The sequence below is a fragment of the Hemitrygon akajei genome, chromosome 20 (assembly GCF_048418815.1).
Source record: "Hemitrygon akajei chromosome 20, sHemAka1.3, whole genome shotgun sequence".
Taxonomy (NCBI): domain Eukaryota; kingdom Metazoa; phylum Chordata; class Chondrichthyes; order Myliobatiformes; family Dasyatidae; genus Hemitrygon; species Hemitrygon akajei.
Window position 1 is genome coordinate 70,188,054 of NC_133143.1, and position 26,950 is coordinate 70,215,003.

The 26,950-nt window shown below is 47.6% G+C and overlaps 1 protein-coding gene across 2 annotated transcripts; it reads left to right on the forward strand.

Annotated features, from left to right (window-relative positions):
* The first annotated feature begins 184 nt into the window (after window positions 1–184).
* On the forward strand, window positions 185–24,143 carry LOC140713906 (sterile alpha motif domain-containing protein 9-like). 2 transcript variants are annotated; one of them, XM_073024572.1, is made up of 2 exons: window positions 185–325; window positions 20,275–24,143. In XM_073024572.1, the coding sequence occupies exons 1-2, from the start codon at window positions 301–303 to the stop codon at window positions 23,757–23,759; spliced, it is 3,510 nt and encodes a 1,169-aa protein (XP_072880673.1). In that variant the 5' UTR covers window positions 185–300; the 3' UTR covers window positions 23,760–24,143. The 2 variants fall into 2 exon arrangements, with proteins under 2 accessions (XP_072880673.1, XP_072880674.1); XM_073024573.1 differs by lacking the exon at window positions 185–325 and adding an exon at window positions 19,122–19,205.
* The last annotated feature ends 2,807 nt before the right edge of the window (window positions 24,144–26,950 follow it).

Below are 26,950 nucleotides of genomic sequence, written 5' to 3' on the forward strand. Positions count from 1 at the left end.
AGATTCCCACCGATCTTCATGGTTTGGCTGCCTGACTGCTGCAGGTATCCGGACATCGGTCCCGTCCCTCACGAAGAGATACTTCCGCGTTTCTCAGGCTCTGACGTAAAAGCTGATTGTAAATAAGCAAACTGAGGGAAATCGGAATGAGAATCGAAACTGAAGGTTGTTTGTGATTCGAGCCCTTCGGCGGACTTTCGCCGTCTCGGCGGGACAGTGTCTCCCGGTCCCCGGCAGGGCTTTCATCCCCTGTGCCGACGGGTGGCTTTTCCTTGAGCCGGTTTGTCACGCTCCCCGACGATGCAGAGTACCGGAGAAGAACCAGGTGAGCCCCGCGCCTCGCTTATCTGACTGAGATTAGCTCAAATGTCTTCCAGTCTCACTTCCTTAGTTATCAAAAACACCGAAAAGATGGGCACGACGAGACGCAGTTGTCAGTGTTAACAACGGTGCGTTATGTATGGCAGGGTGAGAGAGAGCGAGAGAGATTGTACATTATGACGAGATTGTGCGCAGGATGTGGGTCCCTTCCAAAAGGACTGACACCAAATACCCGAGATCAGGCAGCGACGGGACTGAACTTGGTTTAACACTGTAGTTCCAGAACTTCCATTGGACCCGGCTTCTCGGCTTTTACAGTATGTGCTATATTTTGCTTTCAGTTCCCAAATGGATATGTTTAAGGATGTTTTTAACCCAGTTGTCGCATTAAGACCATAAACCATAAAACATAGGAATAGAATTAGGCCATTTAACCCATCATTTCTGCTCCATCATTACATCATGATTGATTTATTTACACACGAAGAACTAGATTATTATAACACACTACAGCCCCTTGGCCTATGGTATTGTGCCAACTTTTAACTTTCTCCAAGATCAATCTAACCCTTCTCTCCCACGTAAACACCCCTCCCCCATTTTCTACCATCCATATGCCTATCTAATAGTCTCTAAAATTGTCCCTAATGAATCTGTCTCTACCCCCATCCCAGCAGGATCACAAACAAGAGAAAATCTGCAGATGCTGGAAATCCGAGCAACACACACAAAATGCTGGAGGAACTCAGCAGGTCAGGCAGTATCTATGGAAAAGAGTACAGGTGACGTTTTGCGTCTTGCCCAAGGGTTTCGGTCCAAAACGTCGATTGTACTGTTTGCCAAGATGCTGCCTGGCCTGCTGAGTTCCTCCGGCATTGTGTGTGTTAACCCTAGCAGGATGTTCTATGCACCCACCACTCAAACCGTCTGCAGTTGTGGAGGTTGAGAGGAGATTTGATTCGGGTTTATAAGGTTATGTGAGGCATCAATAGAATAGACAGACAATTTCATTTTCCCAGGGTGGATAGTCAGAGGCTTTTTCCCAGGGCTGAAATGGCTAGCACGAGAGGGCATAGTTTTAAGGTACTGGGCAGTAGGTACACGGGAGATGTCAGGGGTAAGTTTATTACGCAGAGACTGGTGAGTGCGTGGAATGGGCTGCCGGCAGTGGTGGTGGAGGCAGATACGAAAGGGTACATGGAGCTCAGAAAAATAGAGGGCTATGGGTAACCCTAGGTAATTTCTAAAGTAAGGACATGTTCGGCGCAGTTTTGTGAGCCGAAGGACCTGTATTGTGCTGTAGGTTTTCTATGTTTCTATGAAATGTCTAATACCAGAGAGCATGCACTTAAGGTGAGAGGGGGGTAATTTCAAAGCAGACGTGAGGGGCAAGTTTTTTTACAAATTGGTGAGGGCCTGGACTGTGCTGCCTGGGGAGGGGGTAGAGGCAGATATGTGAGAGGTTAAGAGACCTTTAGATAGGAGCATGAATGTGAGGAAAATGGAAGGATATGGACATTGTGTAGGCAGTAGGGATTAGTCTAATTGCCCATTTGATTGCTAATTTAATTGGTTCAGCACGACATTGTGGGCTGAATGGCCTGTTCCTGTGCTGGACTGTTTACGTTCTAAACCCATGGGCTGGGATTTGCAGGCTCATGCCAAAGTGTTGAGAATATTCAGTGACTCATTGTCTGAACTTGGCAAATTCAGAGATTCAGCACTGTAGCTATGCACAATGGAAATCCTGACTTACAAAGTGATTCACTGATAAATTTTGCTGAAATTCTCCAGACTTTATGCTGGGGAATTGCACCTGGATCCACTGTATATTTAGTCCAGGCATAAAATCTAACAACATGCTGATTTATTCCAGCTGGGATAAGAGGCTTCAGATTAAATAATAGTGGGCGGGGTATGTTATATTTAGTTTTAAACACATTCTACAAATGCTGGAAATCCATAGCAACTCAAACAAAATGCTGGAGGAATTCATTATGTCAGGCAGCATCAGGAAATGAATAAACAGTCAACAATTCGGGCTGAGGCCATTCATCAGAATGGAAAGGAAAGCGGAGGAGAAGCCAGAATAAGGGAGGTGGGACAAAGAAAGAAGCTGGGAGGTAATAGGCGGAAAAGTTAAAGGGCTGATTCCCCTTCCCTCTTCTTCCATACCCCACTCCGACACTCCTCTCACCTCTCCTCTTCCACTCACCTGCCTATCACCTCCACTTCCCTTTCTCCCATGGTCCACTCTCCTCACCTGTCAGATCCTTCTTTTTCAGCCCTTTACCCTTTCCCCTTTCCCCTATCACCTTCCTGCATCTTACTTCATTTCCCCCTCCCCAGCCCACCTGGCTTCACCTATCACCTTCGAGCTTGCCCTCATTCACCTCCCCCTGGTTCCCCATGTCCTTCCCTCATCTTTTTATTCTGGCATCTTTCCCCCTTCCTTTCCAGTCCCGATGAAGGAACTTGACCAGAAACATTGACTGTTTCCATAGATGCTGCCTGACCTGCAGATGTCTTTCACAATCTTATGTGTGTTACATTTAAATAGTTTGTTCAGTTTAATGTGTTCATTAATTTTAAGTGTATTTGTCTTGGAATGAAGATTATCTTCATTTCTTTTTAAAAAAATTCACTTACAATGGTATTAACTTTCCCTGAATATCAGTGATTTTTAAAAGCACTTGAAAGTCCCAAGCTGCATTAACAGCTGGCAGAACTGTGAGAGGATGCTTAGACTGTAAGGCTTAGGAGCAGAACCAGGCCATTCGGCCCATCAAAACTGCTCTACCATATCATCATGGCTGATCCACTTCCCTCTCAACCCCGTTTGCCTGCCTTCTCCCCGTAACCTTTCATGCCCTGACTAATCAAGAATCTATCATCCTCCACCTTAAATACACCCAGTGATCTGGCCTACACGGTGTGCATTTAAGGCGGAGTTTGATAAATTCTTGATTTGTCAGATCTCTATTTGTTGTCTGTCAATCAGGAGGTGTAGGATGGGGCCTTCAAAACAGCCACCTCTGAGCTCATATTAGGAAGTGCTCGAGGCTCGAGTTATAAGTCAAGATATTGTTGGCTGAAGTGGAGAGAATTTTATTCAATGTGATAATAAGCAGGTGGAATTTGCTGCCACAAAATGCTAAAACTTATTTGTTGTAGGCGTTAAGAATCGTGAGTGTTAATAACTAGTAAATAGGGATGTAGATTAAGCTAATATGATAACAGAGAAACATAAATCTTAGAAGTGTAGACATGGAATGCAGCAGCAACAATACCCAATCAGGAACGTGATAATTATGTTACAGAGTGTGACCTTTGTTATAATAGAAAATTGGACTTACTGTTAGACTTGTGGAAAATCATTTTATTCTGTAATCAGGACCTAGTCTGTTACTTAATTAAGTCTTCCTGTAGCCAGCATTTTAATATGCAAATGTAGTTTTACTGGTAATCTTCCACTGAGAATGTAAAAGCCACACCAAATTCACACTCAGGTAGATCAAACTTTAGCTGGTCTCCACGTGCACACCAGATTTAAATAAATTGACAGTTACTTTGACAACTCCACCTGGCCCTTCCGTTTGCTCTCACAAACCCTTTCAGAAGGAGTTGGAGAAATTTCAAAGATCATCACAGAGAATAGGGACAGAACAGGAATATAGACTCACTGGCCATTTCATTAGGTACACCTGTACACCTACTCGTTAATGTAAATATCTAAATCAGCCAATCATGTGGCAGCAACTCAACCCATAACAGCATGCAGATGTGGTCAAGACAAATAAATTGTTGTTCAGATTAAACATCAGAATGGGGAAGAAATGTGATCTAAGTGACTTTGACCGTGGGATGATTGTTGGTGCCAGATGGGGTGGTTTGAGTATCTCAGAATCTGATGATCTCCTGGGATTTTCACACAGAGCAGCCTCTAGAACAGAGGTTCACAACCTGGGGATAATGGTAGGGGTCCATGGCATAAAAATGTTGGAAACCCCTGCTCTGGAGTTTACAGAAAATGGTGCAAAAAACAGTGAGCAGCTTTTCTGTGAGAGATAACACCTTGTTAATGAGAGAGGTCAGAGGAGAATGGCCAGGCTGGCTCAAGCTGACCCGAAGGTGACAGAATCAGGATTAATATCACCAGCATATGTCATGAAATCTGTTAAATTTACGGCAGCAGTATAATGGTATCAGAGAGAAAAAGAAAACCATGAATAACATTAAGTAAACATATATAAAACAGTTAAGTTAAATAAGAAGTGCAAAAACAGAAATAAAAAAGTAGTGAGGTAGTGTTCATGGGTTCAATGTCCATTCAGGAATCAGACGGCAGAGGGGAAGAACCCTTCAGGCTTCTGTATCTCCTGCAGTGAGAAGAGGGAACGTCCTGGGTGGTGGGCTGAATGATGGATGCTGCCTTTCTGAGAAACGGCTTTTGAAGATGTCCTGGAAACTACAAAACCTAGGGCCCATGATAGAGCTCTCTGTACAACTCTCTGAAGTTTATTCAATCCTGTACAGCAGACCCCAGCCCCACACCAGACAGTGATGTGGCCGCTTAGAATGTTCTCCACGGCCGGTTGGAATGCTCTCCACGACCAGTTGGAATACTCTCCACGTCCGGTTGGAATACTCTCCACAGCCAGTTGGAATACTCTCCACGGCCAGTTAGAATACTCTCCACGGCCAGTTGGAATGCTCTCCACGTCCGGTTGGAATACTCTCCACAGCCAGTTGGAATACTCTCCACGGCCAGTTAGAATACTCTCCACGGCCAGTTGGAATGCTCTCCACGGCCAGTTGCAATAATCTCCACGGCCTGTTGGAATGCTCTCCACGGCCAGTTGGATTGCTCTCCACGGCCAGTTAGAATGCTCTCGACGGCCGGTTGGAATGCTCTCGACATCCAGTTGGAATGCTCTCAACGCCCTGTTGGAATGCTCTCCACGTCCAGTTGGAATACTCTCGACGTCCAGTTGGAATGCTCGCGACGTCCAGTTGGAATTCTCTCCACGGCCAGTTGGAATACTCTCGACGGACAGTTGGAATACTCTCGACGGACAGTTGGAATACTCTCCACGGCCAGTTGGAATACTCTCCACGACCGGTTGGAATACTCTCCACGACCGGTTGGAATGCTCTCCACGTCCAGTTGGAATACTCTCGACGTCCAGTTGGAATGCTCGCGACGTCCAGTTGGAATTCTCTCCACGGCCAGTTGGAATACTCTCGACGGACAGTTGGAATACTCTCGACGGACAGTTGGAATACTCTCCACGGCCAGTTGGAATAATCTCCACGACCGGTTGGAATACTCTCGACGCCCTGTTGGAATGCTCTCCACGTCCAGTTGGAATACTCTCGACGTCCAGTTGGAATGCTCGCGACGTCCAGTTGGAATTCTCTCCACGGCCAGTTGGAATACTCTCGACGGACAGTTGGAATACTCTCGACGGACAGTTGGAATACTCTCCACGGCCAGTTGGAATACTCTCCACGACCGGTTGGAATACTCTCCACGACCGGTTGGAATGCTCTCCACGGCCAGTTAGAATACTCTCCACAGCCAGTTGGAATACTCTCCACGGCCAGTTGAAATACTCTCCACGGCCAGTTAGAATGCTCTCCACGGCCAGTTGGAATGCTCTCCACAGCCAGTTAGAATGCTCTCCACGGCCAGTTGGAATACTCTCCACGGCCAGTTAGAATGCTCTCCACGGCCAGTTGGAATACTCTCCACGGCCAGTTAGAATGCTCTCCACGGCCGGTTGAAAAACTCTCCACGGCCAGTTGGAATGCTCTCCACGTCCGGTTGGAATACTCTCCACAGCCAGTTGGAATACTCTCCACGGCCAGTTAGAATACTCTCCACGGCCAGTTGGAATGCTCTCCACGGCCAGTTGGAATGCTCTCCACGTCCGGTTGGAATACTCTCCACAGCCAGTTGGAATACTCTCCACAGCCAGTTGGAATACTCTCCACGGCCAGTTAGAATACTCTTCACGGCCAGTTGGAATGCTCTCCACGGCCAGTTGGAATAATCTCCACGGCCAGTTGGAATGCTCTCCACGGCCAGTTGGATTGCTCTCCACGGCCAGTTAGAATGCTCTCGACAGCCGGTTGGAATGCTCTCGACGTCCAGTTGGAATGCTCTCGACGTCCAGTTGGAATGCTGTCCACGGCCAGTTGGAATACTCTCGACGGCCAGTTGGAATACTCTCGACGGCCAGTTGGAATGCTCTCCACGGCCATTTGGAATACTCTCCACGGCCGGTTGGAATGCTCTCCACGTCCAGTTGGAATGCTCTCCACGGCCAGTTGGAAAACTCTCCACGGCCAGTTGGAATGCTCTCCACGACCAGTTGGAATGCTCTCCACGACCGGTTGGAATACTCTCCACGACCAGTTGGAATGCTCTCCACGGCCAGTTGATATGCTCTCCACGGCCAGTTAGAATACTCTCCACGGCCAGTTGGAATTCTCTCCACGGCCAGTTAGAATGCTCTCCACGGCCGGTTGGAATACTCTCCACGGCCAGTTGGAATGCTCTCCACGGCCGTTTAGAATGCTCTCCACGACCACTTGGAATGCTCTCCACGGCCGGTTAGAATGCACTCCACGACCAGTTAGAATGTTCTCCACGGCCAGTTGGAATACTCTCCACGGCCAGTTGGAATGCTCTCCACGACCAGTTGGAATGCTCTCCACGACCCGTTGGAATACTCTCCACGGCCCGTTGGAATGCTCTCCACGGCCCGTTCGAATGCTCTCGACATCCAGTTCGAATGCTCTCCACGGCCCGTTCGAATGCTCTCGACGTCCAGTTGGAATACTCTCCACGTCCAGTTGGAATGCTCTCGACGTCCAGTTGGAATGCTCTCCACGGCCAGTTGGAATACTCTCCACGACCAGTTGGAATACTCTCCACGGCCGGTTAGAATACTCTCCACGGCCAGTTAGAATAATCTCCACGGCCAGTTAGAATACTCTCCACGGCCAGTTGGAATACTCTCGACGGCCAGTTGGAATACTCTCCACGGCCAGTTGGAATACTCTCCACGGCCGGTTAGAATACTCTCCACGGCCAGTTAGAATAATCTCCACGGCCAGTTAGAATACTCTCCACGACCAGTTGGAATACTCTCCACGGCCAGTTGGAATACTCTCCACGGCCGGTTAGAATACTCTCCACGGCCAGTTAGAATAATCTCCACGGCCAGTTGGAATACTCTCCACGGCCAGTTGGAATACTCTCCACGACCAGTTGGAATACTCTCCACGACCAGTTGGAATGCTCTCCACGGCAGGTTGGAATGCTCTCCACGGCCAGTTGGAAAGCTCTCCACGGCCAGTTGGAATACTCTCCACGGCCAGTTGGAATGCTCTCCACGGCAGGTTGGAATGCTCTCCACGGCCAGTTGGAAAGCTCTCCACGGCCAGTTGGAAAGCTCTCCACGTCCAGTTGGAATACTCTCCACGACCAGTTGGAATGCTCTCCACGGCAGGTTGGAATGCTCTCCACGGCCAGTTGGAAAGCTCTCCACGGCCAGTTGGAATACTCTCCACGGCCATTTGGAATGCTCTCCACGGCCATTTGGAATACTCTCCACGTCCAGTTGGAATATTCTCCACGGCCAGTTAGAATACTCTCCACGGCCAGTTAGAATACTCTCCACGGCCAGTTGGAATGCTCTCCACGACCAGTTGGAATGCTCTCCACGACCCGTTGGAATACTCTCCACGGCCCGTTGGAATGCTCTCAACATCCTGTTGGAATGCTCTCGACGCCCTGTTGGAATGCTCTCCACGTCCAGTTGGAATACTCTCGACGTCCAGTTGGAATGCTCTCGACGTCCAGTTGGAATTCTCTCCACGACCAGTTGGAATTTTCTCCACGACCAGTTGGAATACTCTTCACGGCCAGTTGGAATACTCTCGACGGCCAGTTGGAATACTCTCCACGGCCAGTTGGAATACTCTCCACGACCGGTTGGAATACTCTCCACGACCGGTTGGAATACTCTCCACGACCGGTTGGAATGCTCTCCATGGCCAGTTGATATGCTCTCCACGGCCAGTTGAAATGCTCTCCACGGCCAGTTAGAATACTCTCCATGGCCAGTTGGAATACTCTCCACGGCCAGTTAGAATGCTCTCCACGGCCGGTTGGAATATTCTCCACGGCCAGTTGGAATGCTCTCCACGGCCGGTTAGAATGCTCTCCACGGCCGGTTGGAATGCTCTCGACGTCCAGTTGGAATGCTCTCGACGTCCAGTTGGAATGCTGTCCACGGCCAGTTGGAATACTCTCGACGGCCAGTTGGAATGCTCGCGACGTCCAGTTGGAATTCTCTCCACGGCCAGTTGGAATACTCTCGACGGACAGTTGGAATACTCTCGACGGACAGTTGGAATACTCTCCACGGCCAGTTGGAATACTCTCCACGACCGGTTGGAATACTCTCCACGACCGGTTGGAATGCTCTCCACGTCCAGTTGGAATACTCTCGACGTCCAGTTGGAATGCTCGCGACGTCCAGTTGGAATTCTCTCCACGGCCAGTTGGAATACTCTCGACGGACAGTTGGAATACTCTCGACGGACAGTTGGAATACTCTCCACGGCCAGTTGGAATAATCTCCACGACCGGTTGGAATACTCTCGACGCCCTGTTGGAATGCTCTCCACGTCCAGTTGGAATACTCTCGACGTCCAGTTGGAATGCTCGCGACGTCCAGTTGGAATTCTCTCCACGGCCAGTTGGAATACTCTCGACGGACAGTTGGAATACTCTCGACGGACAGTTGGAATACTCTCCACGACCAGTTGGAATACTCTCCACGGCCAGTTGGAATGCTCTCCACGGCCAGTTGGAATGCTCTCCACAGCCAGTTAGAATGCTCTCCACGGCCAGTTGGAATACTCTCCACGGCCAGTTAGAATGCTCTCCACGGCCAGTTGGAATACTCTCCACGGCCAGTTGGAATGCTCTCCACGGCCGGTTGAAAAACTCTCCACGGCCAGTTGGAATACTCTCCACGACCGGTTGGAATACTCTCCACGACCGGTTGGAATGCTCTCCACGGCCAGTTAGAATACTCTCCACAGCCAGTTGGAATACTCTCCACGGCCAGTTGAAATACTCTCCACGGCCAGTTAGAATGCTCTCCACGGCCAGTTGGAATGCTCTCCACAGCCAGTTAGAATGCTCTCCACGGCCAGTTGGAATACTCTCCACGGCCAGTTAGAATGCTCTCCACGGCCAGTTGGAATACTCTCCACGGCCAGTTAGAATGCTCTCCACGGCCGGTTGAAAAACTCTCCACGGCCAGTTGGAATGCTCTCCACGTCCGGTTGGAATACTCTCCACAGCCAGTTGGAATACTCTCCACGGCCAGTTAGAATACTCTCCACGGCCAGTTGGAATGCTCTCCACGGCCAGTTGGAATGCTCTCCACGTCCGGTTGGAATACTCTCCACAGCCAGTTGGAATACTCTCCACAGCCAGTTGGAATACTCTCCACAGCCAGTTAGAATGCTCTCCACGGCCAGTTAGAATACTCTTCACGGCCAGTTGGAATGCTCTCCACGGCCAGTTGGAATAATCTCCACGGCCAGTTGGAATGCTCTCCACGGCCAGTTGGATTGCTCTCCACGGCCAGTTAGAATGCTCTCGACAGCCGGTTGGAATGCTCTCGACGTCCAGTTGGAATGCTCTCGACGTCCAGTTGGAATGCTGTCCACGGCCAGTTGGAATACTCTCGACGGCCAGTTGGAATACTCTCGACGGCCAGTTGGAATGCTCTCCACGGCCAGTTAGAATACTCTCCACGGCCAGTTGGAATTCTCTCCACGGCCAGTTAGAATGCTCTCCACGGCCGGTTGGAATACTCTCCACGGCCAGTTGGAATGCTCTCCACGGCCGTTTAGAATGCTCTCCACGACCACTTGGAATGCTCTCCACGGCCGGTTAGAATGCACTCCACGACCAGTTAGAATGTTCTCCACGGCCAGTTGGAATACTCTCCACGGCCAGTTGGAATGCTCTCCACGACCAGTTGGAATGCTCTCCACGACCCGTTGGAATACTCTCCACGGCCCGTTGGAATGCTCTCCACGGCCCGTTCGAATGCTCTCGACATCCAGCTCGAATGCTCTCCACGGCCCGTTCGAATGCTCTCGACGTCCAGTTGGAATACTCTCCACGTCCAGTTGGAATGCTCTCGACGTCCAGTTGGAATGCTCTCCACGGCCAGTTGGAATACTCTTCACGGCCAGTTGGAATACTCTCGACGGCCAGTTGGAATACTCTCCACAGCCAGTTGGAATACTCATCACGGCCAGTTAGAATGCTCTCCACGACCAGTTGGAATGCTCTCCACGGCCAGTTGGAATACTCTCCACGGCCAGTTGGAATACTCTCCACGACCAGTTGGAATACTCTCCACGACCAGTTGGAATGCTCTCCACGGCCAGTTGGAAAGCTCTCCACGGCCAGTTGGAATACTCTCCACGGCCATTTGGAATGCTCTCCACGGCCAGTTGGAATGCTCTCCACGACCAGTTGGAATGCTCTCCACGACCCGTTGGAATACTCTCCACGGCCCGTTGGAATGCTCTCAACATCCTGTTGGAATGCTCTCGACGCCCTGTTGGAATGCTCTCCACGTCCAGTTGGAATACTCTCGACGTCCAGTTGGAATGCTCTCGACGTCCAGTTGGAATTCTCTCCACGACCAGTTGGAATTTTCTCCACGACCAGTTGGAATACTCTTCACGGCCAGTTGGAATACTCTCGACGGCCAGTTGGAATACTCTCCACGGCCAGTTGGAATACTCTCCACGACCGGTTGGAATACTCTCCACGACCGGTTGGAATACTCTCCACGACCGGTTGGAATGCTCTCCATGGCCAGTTGATATGCTCTCCACGGCCAGTTGAAATGCTCTCCACGGCCGGTTGGAATATTCTCCACGGCCAGTTGGAATGCTCTCCACGGCCGGTTAGAATGCTCTCCACGGCCGGTTGGAATGCTCTCGACGTCCAGTTGGAATGCTCTCGACGTCCAGTTGGAATGCTGTCCACGGCCAGTTGGAATACTCTCGACGGCCAGTTGGAATACTCTCGACGGCCAGTTGGAATGCTCTCCACGGCCATTTGGAATACTCTTCACGGCCAGTTGGAATGCTCTCCACGTCCAGTTGGAATGCTCTCCACGGCCAGTTGGAATTCTCTCCACGGCCAGTTGGAATGCTCTCCATGACCAGTTGGAATGCTCTCCACGACCCGTTGGAATTCTCTCCACGGCCAGTTGGAATGCTCTCGACGTCCAGTTGGAATTCTCTCCACGGCCAGTTGGAATACTCTTCACGGCCAGTTGATATGCTCTCCACGGCCAGTTGAAATGCTCTCCACGGCCAATTGGAATACTCTCCACGGCCAGTTGGAATACTCTGCACCGCCAGTTGGAATGCTCTCTATGGCCGTTTAGAATGCTTTCCACGACCACTTGGAATGCTCTCCACGGCCGGTTAGAATGTTCTCCACGGCCGGTTAGAATGCTCTCGACGGCCAGTTGGAATACTCTCCACGGCCAGTTAGAATGTTCTCCACGGCCAGTTAGAATGTTCTCCACGGCCAGTTGGAATACTCTCCACGGCCAGTTGGAATGCTCTCCACGGCCAGTTGGAATACTCTCCACGGCCAGTTAGAATACTCTCCACGGCCAGTTAGAATACTCTCCACGGCCAGTTAGAATGCTCTCCACGGCCAGTTAGAATACTCTCCACGGCCGGTTGGAATACTCTCCACGACCAGTTGGAATGCTCTCCACGGCCAGTTGATGTGCTCTCCACGGCCAGTTAGAATACTCTCCACGGCCAGTTGGAATTCTCTCCGCGGCCAGTTAGAATGCTCTCCACGGCCGGTTGGAATACTCTCCACGGCCAGTTGGAATGCTCTCCACGGCCGTTTAGAATGCTCTCCACGACCACTTGGAATGCTCTCCACGGCCGGTTAGAATGCTCTCCACGGCCGGTTAGAATGCTCTCCAGGGCCAGTTAGAATGCTCTCGACAGCCAGTTGGAATACTCTCCACGGCCAGTTAGAATGTTCTCCACGCCCAGTTAGAATGTTCTCCACGGCCAGTTGGAATACTCTCCACGGCCAGTTGGAATGCTCTCCACGACCAGTTGGAATGCTCTCCACGACCCGTTGGAATACTCTCCACGGCCCGTTGGAATGCTCTCCACGGCCCGTTCGAATGCTCTCGACATCCAGTTCGAATGCTCTCCACGGCCCGTTTGAATGCTCTCGACGTCCAGTTGGAATACTCTCCACGTCCAGTTGGACTGCTCTCGACGTCCAGTTGGAATGCTCTCCACGGCCAGTTGGAATACTCTTCACGGCCAGTTGGAATACTCTCGACGGCCAGTTGGAATACTCTCCACGGCCAGTTGGAATACTCTCCACGGCCAGTTGGAATGCTCTCCACGGCCGGTTGGAATGCTCTCCACGGTCAGTTGGAATACTCTCAACGGCCGGTTGGAATGCTCTCGACGGCCAGTTGGAATACTCTCCACGGCCAGTTGGAATGCTCTCCACGGCCAGTTAGAATGTTCTCCACGGCCGGTTGGAATACTCTCCACGGCCCGTTGTAATGCTCTCCACAGCCAGTTAGAATGCTCTCCACAGCCAGTTGGAATACTCTCCACAGCCAGTTGGAATGTTCTCCACGGCCAGTTGGAATACTCTCCACGGCCGGTTGGAATACTCTCCACGGCCCGTTGTAATGCTCTCCACAGCCAGTTAGAATGCTCTCCACAGCCAGTTGGAATACTCTCCACAGCCAGTTGGAATGCTCTCCACGGCCAGTTGGAATACTCTCCACGGCCAGTTGGAATGCTCTCCACGGCCAGTTAGAATGTTCTCCACGGCCAGTTAGAATGCTCTCCACGGCCAGTTGGAATACTCTCCACGGCCAGTTGGAATACTCTCCACGGCCAGTTGGAATACTCTCCACGGCCAGTTGGAATGCTCTCCACGGCCAGTTGGAATACTCTCCACGGCCAGTTGGAATGCTCTCCACGTCCGGTTGGAATTCTCTCCACGGCCGTTTGGAACGTTCTCCATGGTCAGTTAGAATGCTCTCCATGGCACATCCGTAGAAATCTGCGTTTTTGGTGACATACCAAATTCCTCAAACTCCTAATAAAATACTGCTGGTGTCTTGCCTTCTTTATAGCTGCATTGATATGTTGGGTCCAGGTTAGATCCTCAGAGATATTGACAGCCACGAACATGAAACTGTTCTCACTTTCCACTTTTGATCCCTCCTTGAGGACTGGTGTGCGTTGCCTCACCTTACTCTTTCTGAAGTCCAGAATCAGTTCTTTGCTCTTATTTGCTGCACCGCCAGGCAACACTGGTATATCTCACTCCTGTATGCCTTCTCATCTCCATCTCAAATTCTGCCATAATTGTTACTGTATATAATCAGCAAATTTATAGATGGCATTGGACCTGTGCCTAGCCACACAGTCATGGGAGTAGAGAGAGTAGAGCAGTGGGTGAAGCATACATCCCTGAGGTGCACCAGTGTTGATTTTCAGCAAGTTGAAAATATCTTTAATTGTATTAAAACTCACATGTTTTAAATATAATAGACTTTATGTTTCTAATATTTAATGATTGTTTTCTAACACAAACATTGTAAACATGAGATTCTGCAGATGCTGGAAATCTTGAGTGATACACACAAAATGCTGGAGGAACTCAGCAGGTCTATGGAGAGGAATAAACAGTCGATGCTTCTGGCCGAGTCCCTTTCAGGACTGGAAAGGAAGGTGATAGAAGCCAGAATAAGAAGGTGGGGATGAGGGAGGAGTACAAGCTGGCAAGTGATAAGTGAGACCTGGTGGGTGGGGGAGGGATGAAGTGAGAAACTGAGATGTGATAGATGGAAAAGGTATAGAGCTGAAAAAGCAAGAATCTGAAAGCAGAGGAGAGTGGACCATGGGAGAAAGGGAAGCGAGGGAGCACCAGAGGGAGGTGATGGGAAGGGGTGAGAGGGGAACCAGAATGGGGTGTGGAAAAAGAGAGAGGAGGAGCGGAAGAAATGACCAGAAGTTGGAGAAATTAATGTTAATGCCATCAGGTTGGAGACCAATCAGAATGGGATTGGGGAGTAGCATTAAAATGGGTGACCGCTGGGAGATCTGGTTTGTTGTGCCAGGTGGAACAAATGTACTCGACGTAGTGGTCACCACTTTGTCAGAGGAGCTGCCTTTGGCCCATAATGTGTGTGGGGGTCAGAAAAAGAGCTATCAACCTAACCCCACATTCCCACAAAAGTTTCATAAACACTGCAAATCACTCAAGTCAAGCATTATTGAGTTATAACATCAATTAATTCCCAAACACTCAAAGGCATTGCCTGATTTGACAGCAGTGAGCATTGGCTGGAGCCCATGCTCCATTGAAGGAGCTGCTGGCAGGGATGTCAACAGAACAGCAATGGCGTGAGTTTCTGGGAAAAATGAGGAAGGTACAGGACATATGTATTCCAAAAATGAAGAAATGCTCAAATGGTAAAATAGTATAACCATGGCTGACAAGGGAAGCTATTGTACAAAGCTATTGTAGAAATAAAAGAATGGCATACAATAAAGCAAAAAAATTAGTGGCAGGATAGAGGATTGGGAAATGTTTTAAAACCTACAGAGAGCAACTAAAAAAAATCATTAGAAGGGAAAAGATGAACTATGAGAACAAGCTAGCAAATAATATCAAAGTAAAAGTTTTTAAAAGTATGTTAAAAATAAAAGAGAAATGAGAGCGGATACAGGACCGCTAGAAAATGAGGCAGGAGAAATAATATCGGGGGACAAGGAGATGACTGATGAACTAAATGAGTATTTTGCATCAGTCTTCACTGTGGAAGACACTAGCAGTGTGCCAGATGTTGTAGTGTGTGAAGGAAGAGAAGCGGGTGCAGTTACTGTTACAAGAGAGAAGGTGCTCAAAAAGCTGAAAGACCTAAAGGTACACAAGTTACCCCGGACCAGACGAACTGCACCCAAGGGTTTTGAATGAGTTAGCGTTAGAGATTGTGGAGGCATTAGAAATGATCTTTCAAAAATCATTGAACTCTAGCATGGTGCCAGAGGACTGGAAAATTGCAAATGTCACTCCACTCTTTAAGGAAGGAGGAAGGCAGCAGAAAGGACATTATAGACCAGTTAGCCTGACCTCAGCGGTTGGAAAGATATTAGAATCAATTGTCAAGGATGAAGTGATGGAGTATTTAGTGACATAGGGCAAGATAGTGCAAAGTCAGCATGGTTTCCTTCAGGGAAAATCCTGCCTGGCGAACCTGTTGGAATTCTTTGAGGAGATTACAATTACAATAGATAAAGGATGTTGCATATTTGGACTTTCAGAAAGCCTTTGACAAGGTGCCACACATGAGGCTGCTTACCAAGTTAAGATCCCGTGATATTACAGGAAAGTTATTAACATGGTTAGAGCATTGGCTAATTGGTCGGAGGCAGCGAGTGGGAACAAAAGGTTCCTTTTCTGGGTGGTTGCCAGTGACTAGTGGTGTTCTGCAGGGGTCGGTGTTGGGACCACGTCTTTTTATGCTGTATATAAATGATTTAGATGATGGAATAGATGGCTTTGTTTCCAAGTTTGCAGATGATACAAAGATTGGTGGAGGGGCAGGTAGTGTTGAGCAAACAGGCAGGATACAGAAGGACTTAGACAGATTAGAAGAATGGGCAAGAAAATGGCAAATGAAATGCAATGTTGGAAAATGCATGGTCATGCACTTTGGTAGCAGAAGTAAATGTGCGGACTATTTTCTAAATGGGAAGAAAATCCAGGAATCTGAGATGCAGACAGACTTAGGAGTCCTTGTGCAGAACACCCTGAAGGTTAACTTGCAGTTTGAGTCAGTGGTGAGGAAGGCAAATGCAATGTTAGCTTTCATTTCAAGAGGTCTAGAATACAAGAGCAGGGATGTGATGCTGAGGCTTTATAAGGCGCTGGTGAGGCCTCACCTTGAGTATTGTGAACAGTTTTGGGCCCCTCATCTTAGAAGAGATGTGCTGGCATTGGAGAGGGTCCAGAGGAGGTTCACACGGATGATTCCAGGAATGAAAGGGTTATCACACGAGGAATGTTTGTTGGCTCTGGGTCTGTACTCGCTGGAATTCAGAAGGATGAGGGGGGGGATCTCATTGAAACCTTTCGAATGTTGAAAGGCCTAGACAGAGTAGATGTGGAAAGGATGTTTCCCATGGTGGGAGAGCCTAGGACAAGAGGGCACAACCTCAGGATAGAGGGGCACCCTTTCAAAACAGAAATGCGGAGAAATTTCTTTAGCCAGAGGGTTTTGTTGCCACCTGCAGCTGTGGAGGCCAGGTCATTGGGTGTATTTAAGGCAGAGGTTGATAGCTTACTGATTGGACATGACATCAAAGGTTTCGGGGAGAAGGCCAGGAACTGGGGTTGTGGTGGAGATTTTAAAAAAAGAGGATCAGCCATGTTTGAATGACAGAGCAGACTCGATGGGCCAAATGGCCTAATTCTGCTACTATGTCTTATGCTCTTATGGAACCTCACCAGCTGTTCTGTGACAGCAGCCAGGTGCTGTGCTCCCAGACCAATGCTGGAATTGAACTCTGAATTCTGGAATTCTGCTGTGATAGTGTCACTGCTATACTACAGTAGCACCCATGGTACCTAATAAAGTGGTCACCGAGTGTAAGTTTGTGGTTTTCTGCTGCTGTAGCCCATCCACTTCAAGGTTCAATGTGTGCATTCAGAGCTGCTCTTCTACACACCACTGTTGAAACACATGATTATTTGAGTTACTGTTGCCTTCTTGTCAGCTTGAACCAGTCTGACCATTCTCCTCTGTCATCTCTCATTAATGAAGTGTTTTTGCCCACAGAAATGCTATTCACTGGATTTTTTTTTGTTTCGCGCACCATTCTCTGTCAACTCCAGATATTGCAGTATGTGAAAATCCCAGATCAGCAATTTCTGAGATGGTCAAACCATCCCATCGGGCACCAACAGCCATTCCATGGTCAAAGTCACTTAGATCTCATTTCTTCCCCAGTCTGATGTTTGGTCTGAACAACAATTGAACCTCTTGACCGTGTCTGCATGCTTTTATGCATTGAGTTGCTGCCACTTGATTGGCTGATTAAATATAAGACCATAAAACATAGGAGCGGAATTAGGCCATTTAGTCCATCAAGTCTACTCCATCATTTCATCATGGCTGATGCCAGATCCCACTCAACCCCATATAGTAGTTGTCACCAACCTTTTGAAGCCCAAAGATCCCCTACCTCGGCCTTAGTGAAAGTCAAGATCGACCCCAAATCGATTAGTTACACGCATGCGCACCGGGGCAGAAAAGACCGGAAGTAAAACCCCACAACCCGGAAGTAGAAATAATGTATGAACAGCAGGGGTCACCCTTTTTGCGGACTGGTGTAATGTTGACAATATTCTTGCGGACTGGCCGACGGGGGGTGCGGGAGTGTTAAACATGACGGGAATACAGCGATACTCGAAGCAGGTTCCTTATGTCCAGTCTATTCTGCAATTTAGTTTTCGTGGCTCTCAGCACTTAGCTTCTGTCCAGCTTGTTCACATTTTTTCCGCTTGAAAAAAACTCAACAGGTTTGTCTTTGAGTGCGGGGTGCTTGGACTCAAGGTACCAAAGCAGTTTTGAGTGTTTCGTTGCCTCATTAGACAACCTCCACCCGCCAGACGCCTTGGCCGGGTGCGGCTGTTCCCGTGCCGGGGCCGTGGCGGTCGCAGTCTGGAGAGAGCAACCAACCGAGTGAGAAGTGCAACAGGACGTGTGCCCGCCCACCTTGTAGGTTGGTAGGATCTATCGGCCGACAAAAGTTTGTCTCACAGCGAGGTACGAAACCCTGAGCCCAAATTAGGTTGTGTGAATATTTTAGCACTGGGTTCCCCACAAACATTTAGTGTGCTAAACAGGTTTAGAGGCGGCGCCCATCTGTCCGCACTCCAGGCCACTCGCAATGGCACTTCCCACTGGCCGCACGAAGCAGCCGGTTACTCGAGGCCAACCAGTGATCCCTGGCGCGAGGGTATCACTGCATTTAGGCAACTGATGATCTCGTGTGGGTTAAAGTTCAACAGTGGGCGTGACAGGGAATGGGGAAAGGTGCAATTGACTCATATCATTTCCTCACAGCCTGGTGGTTGAGGCCACTGAATTACACTTTTTACACTGTGCGTGGCGGGGGAGCTACACACATGCACACTGGGCAGAAAGAATGGAACTAAAACCCCGCAACCCGGAAACAATCTCTCAACAGTATTCGTGGTTTTTTTTTGGGGATCTACTGGGAAGGTCTCAAAGATTGATCGATCGCGATCGACGGGTTGGCGACCACTACCATATAGCTTCCCTCTCACCAGATCCCTTGATTCTGTACCCCATCAGGAAAATATCTACTTCTGGTTTGAATATACCCACGGACTTGGCCACAACCATAGTCTGTGGCAGAGTACTCCACAGATTCATTACTCTCTGGCTAAAACAATCCCTCCTTACCTCTGTTCTAAAAGGTCACCTCTCAATTTTGAGGCTGTGCCATCTAACTCTGGATACCCCCACCATAGGAAACTAGTGTCTTATAAAGTTTAAGCATTATCTCCTTGTTTTTATGTTCTATTCCCCTGAAATAAATACCAACATTGCATCTGCCTTCTTTACCACAGACTCAACCTGCGAATTAACCTTCTGGGAGTCTTACATGAGGACTTCTAAGTCCCTTTGCACCTCTGATGTTTGAATTTTCTCCCCATTTAGGTAATAGTCTACACTATTGTTCCCTTTACCAAAATGCATTATCATACATTTCCCAACACTGTATTCCATCTGCCAGATTTTTGCCTAGTCTTCCAATTCGTCTAAGTCTTGCAGCAAATGCACTGCTACCTCAGCACTATCTACTCCACCTATCTAAATATCATCCACAAATTTTGAGTCAAAGCCATCGATTCCACTATTCCAAAACATAGACAAACAATGTGAAAGGCAGGCCTCCTGCCTGTCAGCCATTCCTCTATTCATGCCAGTATTTTTCCTGCCATGCCATGGTTTTATCATGGTATTATAAAATCATAATCATAATCATAATCATAATCAGCCTCATGTGTGGCACCTTATCGGATGCCTTCTGAAAATCCAAGTAAGTGACATCCACTGCCTCTCCTTTGTCCATCCTGGTTGTCAATTCCTCAAAGAATTCTAACAGATTTGTCAGGCAACACTTCCCTTGACAGAAACCGTGCAGACCTTGAATTATTTTATCAATAGTCTTCAATTACCCTGAAACCTTGTCTTAAATAATTGACTCCAACACTTCCCCAACCACTGAGGCTAGGATAACTGGCCTATAAGTTCCTTCCTTTTGACTTCTTCCCTTCTTCATGAGTGGAGTGACAATTGCAATTTTCCTGTCCTCTAGGACCATGCCCGAATCAAATGATTCTTGAAAGATCATGACTAATGCATTTGTTATTTTTTCAGCAACCTCTCTCAGGACTCTGTGTTGTAGTCCATCTGGTCCAGGTGACTTGTCCCCCTTCAGACCTTTGAGTTTGCCTAGCACTTTTCCTTTTCTAATAGCAATGCACTCACTCCTACTCCCTGAAACTCACAAACCTTTGGCATACACCTAGTGTCTTCCACAGTAAAGACTGAAGTGAAGTATTTGCATTAGCAAGCAGGTGTACAGATGTACCATGTACCATGGTACCATGTACAAATGGCAAACTGAGTGTATGTCGGTGTACTTTTGACAAATAGTAAAGTTGATGCAAAAAGTTTAACGTGTTCAACACAAATAATTTGACAAATTGTGATTCCATTAAAGGTGAAGAAGCAAAGATGAACAAATCCTGCCGTTTACCCACTGACTTAACTGAATGGACCAAAGAGCATGTGAAATCCTGGGTGACTGGTGAGCTGAAACTGGATCAACAGTGTGGTGAGATATTGTACAATGAAGATGTTACTGGAGTGGTATTGGAAGGACTTACTAAAGCAGACATAAAAGAAATGGGCATAAAGGCTGGACCAGCTGCTCTGATAATAAATAAGCGTGATGAATTCGTCAAACGTTCAAAGAGTTCCACAAAGCAAACAACTGCTGAAAGATCCCTTTGCAAAGGGTCAAATGGTTCGGATTCTGAAGCACCTGAGTTACTCAACACAGAAGGTCAGAAGAGTAAATCAGCTTCCTCGGATCTCAACAAGAACCCCTCAGCACAGAAACACAGTACAAAGAGAAGGACAGGAGATCAAGTCACACAACCCAACTCAAGCCCCACAAATTCAGAGGAAAGTGAGACAAACGGACAAGAGACCATTGTTGCTGTTGCAAAGACAGAGTCCACCTCAGAATCTGAGGCAAGAAAAAACAGACAGCAGTTTGAAGAAAATGCCTCAAAACCAAGATGTGAGCCATATCCATTTGACCAGCGTCACAGAGGGTCAAGGTATATACAGAACTATGTCCTTCCTCCCGAAACAGGACCCTCCAATCTACTAGACCCAGTGCATGAGTTTAAGCTTTTTAATGTCCCTGAGAATGAAACGAGGACAGACGTGAAAGAAGATATGATGAAGAAGTTCAGTAATGAAGTTTTCAGGTTCTCAGCAGCATGTCTTAACAGCAGAACAAATGGGACCATCCATTTTGGGGTAGGAGACACAAAAAGTGGATACAAACATGGAGAGATTATAGGTGTGTATCTGGAGAACACTGACAAGTATGTTGATGTTTTTTTTAACAGCTTTTCTACTTACTTTGATAAGAAAGATGTTGAAGATGCAAAATCCTGCATTCGACCGCCCCGATTCGTGGAGGTTTTGAACTCAGATTCAACACTGTCACAAAGATTTGTAATTGAAGTTGATGTTGTCCCAAGCTCCAACATTTGTGGCCCTTATAAGTTGTATTATATCCACCTGCTGAAGAAAACGGGCAAGAAGTGGATGAAGGTTAAGGAGAAGCAGTTGTTCATACGTGATGGAACCAGTTCCAGAGATATTCTGGGAAATCAAAATATCACAGAGAGAGATGCAGAGCACAACAGATTTCTCACTGAAACTTTAAAGGGCTTGGTCGAGATGCGACAAAAGGTTGAAGCAAAACCACAAAGAATGACAAAGACACAAGAAGGATACAATCTGACCCGGATGATTACAGGTGGCTCAGACATGATCGACACTTCCTATTATCAGTGGTACATTTTGGTAACGAATAAAGCACAGCAGAATCAAATTCAACATTTAGAGTTCCTAAACGAATTGAACTGGTTTTGTGTGTTAGAATTTGACCCTGAGTCTGTAAGCAGTGGGCTGTGTCATTCTTATTGTAAAGAGAGAACAGCAAATCTTCACTTCCCGGGACAGTTCCAGGATACTGATACATCACTTAATGAAAATATTGAGAAACTAAAATTGTACAAACAACCAAGCTGGATATTCTGCAATGGAAGATCAGATCTTGAAGTCCAGGAATACAAGCCACTACAACCCAAGCAGTGGCTTAAAAGACAAGCTGCTGATGTCAGGAGGCTGGTTTCATTCCTGTGTCGACCAGACATAATGCCTAAAGGGAAATTTCTGGTAGTGTTTTTGCTGCTGGCTAAAGTAGATGATCAAAGAGATCCCTTTCTTGAAACCTTCTGTTCATTTTACCAGGAACTGGGAGGGGTCGAAGACATCATGTGCATCTGTGGAAATGAGCAGACTTTCTTGCGTTGGAAGGATCTTATGCAATGCAGGTGTGATTCAGAGGAAGTTACCCAGAGATGTGTTTCTGCTTTAAGCCTGGCAGAAGTCAATGACACTATTCTGAAGATAAAATCAGTCACTCGGTCCACAAGGCGATTCTTGCCCTCAGCATCTTCCTCATCTGTTGTTCTTAAGAAGAAAGATGAGGAACTTATGACAGCACTTGAAATCTTGTGTGAAAATGAATGTAAGGATACTGACATAGAAAAGGATCAAAATAAGTTTAAGGAATTTCAAAAATCCAAAGAAGAACAGTTTTACAGAGGTGGTAAAGCATCATGGTGGAATTTTTACTTTTCCACAAAAGTTCCCTTTATCAAACGGCAAAGCTACGACCATCTTGTTGAGTTAATTAATGTAAAATCAACTTCTGCAACATGTGTGATTATCAGTTTGTTTCATCATCCAGGCTGTGGTGGGACAACTTTGGCCATGCATGTTTTATGGGATTTAAGGAAAAAGTTTAGATGTGCTGTGTTGAGGAACAGTAAAGAAGATTCCTTAGAAGTTGGAAGACAAATTGTAAAGTTGGTGACCTATGGGACTTCCTGTCATCCTGTCTTACTTTTGGTAGATGACTTTGAAGAATTTAAAAATGTTCGTATGTTACAGAACTCAATTCAAAGTGCTGTTGCTGAGAAAGGACTCCAATTTGATACACCAGTGGTAATCATTTTGAACTGCATGAAGTCACAGGATCCAGTCAGGAGCTCAAAGATGATGGTGTTGGAAAGTATTGCGTTGAAGCATCAACTGACTGATGCTGAGCAGCATTCATTTGAATCAAAACTTAAGGAAATTGAAGAACAACACACAAAACCTGAAGATTTCTACTCATTCATGATCATGAAGCGTAATTTTGATAAAAAGTACATTGAAAATGTAGTCCATAATTTATTGAAGGATTTGGATATTGCAAGCAGGCAAGCACAGCTGATCTCATTCCTAGCTTTACTGAACTGGTATGTTAAAGATTCCTCCATATCAGTTTCAAAATGTGAAGAATTCTTGGGATTAGGACAAGTGAAAACCACATTTTGGGGTCCTGAGAAGTTTGAAGACTTGATAGGCCCTTACAATGCCCTGCTTATACGCATGGAAGTGGAAGAGTGTGGGAGGTACCAGGGAATTCGGATCATTCATCCACTGATTGCAAGTGGCTGCCTAGAAGAACTTAAGCAATCTTACCATCTTCCCAAGAGTGACATTGTCTTGACACTTCTCAGGGATAACATTTTTCTCCAACGCGGTATTGGAAGAGAAAAACTCCTACAAGACACGTACAGTATGTTAATTACCAGACAGCGGAAAGAACACGGAGATGAGGCCAATACTCTGTTCTCTCCTTTAATTGAAGCAGTACAGAATGAGGAAGGAACTGATAAAGTCATAAACATTTTAACTGAAGCATCAAGCACGTTTGACCAAAGTTCCGTCATTTCACTGGCCTTGAAAAACTGCTGCTATCTGGTCAGGAAAGATATTGATTCAGCACTCAAAAGGGCTTTAAAGGCTAAAGATCACGCAAAAGACAATTCCTGCTGTAACGCACTGTAAGGTTTCACTGCAAGCGTTATGGCCTGTCTGTAATGTTTTGCTATTTCACTGTCATGGTTTCTCTGTAGCAGGAATGTTTGGGTTATGACTAGAGATATCGGGGTTTTGGAATGTATGCTATCCAATGAGAAGCATGTTGTTCTTTCTTATGGGTTTGGGAGCAGGGATTTCGCAGTCTTTTGTCGACAAGAGATGAAAAGAGAAGACGCGAATGGAAAGAGTTGGTAGACCAACAGACGGAGTGGACTCGGAGCGAGGGTCCAAAGGTCAGTGACGCTCGGAGGAGGTCAATGGGGAATGACGGGACATATCCGTGAGCTCCAACGTGCACTTTAGACTGTTTCATTAAAATGGGCCCTCTTTCTTTTTATTTTCTTTACTAACCCTATAGTCAGATTAAGATTTATAAAGTTCAATTGTTAAATTGCAAATGGTGTACTGTCTGATATTTTGTGGTTTGGATTTGTAACCAGGCAACACATCAGCAGCAAACGAGATTCATCAGTTTGGCTGGGCCAAAGGCTGTTTTCCCCTAGACAAAGGCATGCTGGCCGAACCTGAGGTTACAAATGTGGGAGCTCATCCAGGATTGATTCCATTGGATGCTGTGTGATTGCCCTGAGCATTGAACCAGTGGGTTGTGTGTTGAAGTCTGTGCTCATGTGGATGCTGACAGGATAGAGTGTAGGTGTGCCTCCATGGGATTACCAGTAACTAATGCATATGTGTGTTGAGCGGGATGGATATTCGTACCCTGGATGAATTATTTATTCGATTTTTGAGTACGGTTAAAGCTGGTGGAAAAGTTGTGGTTATAGGGCGGAGATTTGATAAAATGGCAGGCTCAGACGTTGTTTTAGTTCGGACTTGTGCTGATGTAACGGGAGTGGAACTGCCAATGTCTATCGCTGCCCCAGCTGAGGCAGGGCCATGGCCTGTCCATACTGTCAAGGAGGAGAATGTGTTGCAGAGCGGGATGAGTCACAAGTCAAGCTTCCCATAGCTGAGGGCGGAGACTTCAAAGACAGGGTTCTATCGTTTCTCAGGAGTGAGGGGAAGGAGTGGTCAGATTTGGAATGTTCACGTTCCCCAGTGAAGAGTGAGAATTCTGAGGCAGTATCCACCCTACCTCTCTGGCGAATAAATGGAAAAATATCCAGGTTCAAGGTCCCTGCTATGGTAGGCTCCGCTTATTCTCTGGAATAATGCCCACCCCTGAAGGGGAAGAGGAGTATGAGACTTGGGCGGAGCAGACCTCTCAGTTGTTAGATGAGTGGCAGTACCCTAATGACGTAAAGCAACAGAGATTGGTTGAGAGTTTGAGTGGGTGAGCTGCTGACGTGGTAAGAACTGTGAAAACTTGCTGACCTTGCCGATTATCTGGGCGCATTGGAGAGCGCTTTTGGTATGACAGGAAGCCCACTGGAGCTCATGGTGGGGTTTCAGAACATGCGTCAAGAGAAGGGAGAGAAGCTTTTTGCTTACATTTTTCAGCTAGAGAAGCAGCTAAATTGCTTGCGATGCAGAGGGGTCATTCAGGAGGTTGACGTGGATCAGTTAAGAATGGACCAGATAGCCAAGGGCACTCAGTCCCAGAAATCTGATTGCTTGGGGTCACCGACAGTCTCGTAAGATGCACTCCCCTCTCTCATTTGTTGAGCTGATCAGAGAGGTACAGCAGGAGGAGGAGGACACATCGGAGGTGCAGGAGGCCTCCGTCTGCAGTGTACAGTCCTCAGTAGTAGCCCCTCAGTAGTGACCATGGATAGCCTGCCCCGGTGACCGGTAGAGGAGATAGTGGCAGAGTTGAGAACGGAGGTACATCGGCTGTTATCAGTGGGTGTAACCCTCCCCCATATGATGGAGCTGATGGGGGGAGCAAATCCCCTAGCAGGACGAACAATGCGGAGGGTTGCTGGCAGTAGGTGTCATGCAAGAAGGTAAGTGAGCCCCCGGGTACCTAAGAGAGTCATTGGGAAAACTTAGAGGAGACCCAGTAAGGGATTGGCCTGGTGTCTCTGGGAGAACACGTTCCCAGCAATATACCAAGAACCCCCGAAAGTGAAAGGCCCTATTCCTGAAGGCTTGGTGGGACCATGCTCCAGTGTGTCGCTACGGATAGAGGGTATTTATGCTAAAGGCATACTCGGCACCAGGTCACAGGTCATGCTGTTGTACCGTTTGTTTTACAACCGGTATCTGAAGCATTTACCATTGACACCATTCAGGGCACTGGAGATATGGGGGCTTAGTGCTAAGTGATTATCCCTATGATGGTTATTTGTCAGTGAAGCTGGAGTTTTCGGAGGTGGATGTGGGAGCATCTGAGGTCCTTGATACATTAGTGCTGGTTTGTCCAGACCCCGTTGAGAAGGGTGGCGTTTCAGCTTTGGTGGGAACCAGCACCCGTCTTGTGAGGAAAATCATGGAGGCCTGAAAGGAGAAGGCTGGCGAGAGCTTTCTGGGAACATTATCCATTCACCTGATGTTTTGAGATGCTTTAAGGAAGTGCGTGGCAGCATTAGGCCGGATACTGAATTTAGACGAGGAATTGTGTGGCTCACCCAGTCAAATCCAATGGTGGCATGGTCTGGGAAAGTAGCGAGAGTGATGGGGTCCCCCAAATTTCCTGGAGCGCCTGAGAGCGAGGCCCTCTTAGTGGCTTCTCTGGAAGACAACGGCGGGGGGGCGGGTTCAGGATTTCCTGCTGGGGTACTGGTGAGGCTCGAATTGCAGAAGCCCTCGGTTGTACAGGCAAGCAGGATGGCAGTGATAGTCAGGAACACTATGAAGAGGGAGGTCACCTTCAAGCAGGGGATGCCTCTGGCGCATCTGTTCCCGGTAACAGTAATGTCTCGTGTCTCTGTGAGACCAGCCGGTGAGAAACTATTGGAAAAAGAGGGAAAGTTGACCGCTGAGTCATTCAACTTCGGGGACTCCCTAGTTCCTGTGGGTTGGAAGATGTTGAAGCTGGAAGGTGTCTTTTCCACTGACGAGTTTGATGTGCGTTGTTCCAAGAGCATTTGTCACACTATCCGGGTGACTGAGGACACCCCGTTTAGAGAGTGATCTTGGAGACTGGCCCCCGCAGAGGTGGAGGACGTTCAGCAGCATTTGTGCAAGCTGAAGGAAGCTGGGATCATCACTGAGTCCCGAAGCCCCTATGCATCCCCAATAGTAGTGGCCTGAAG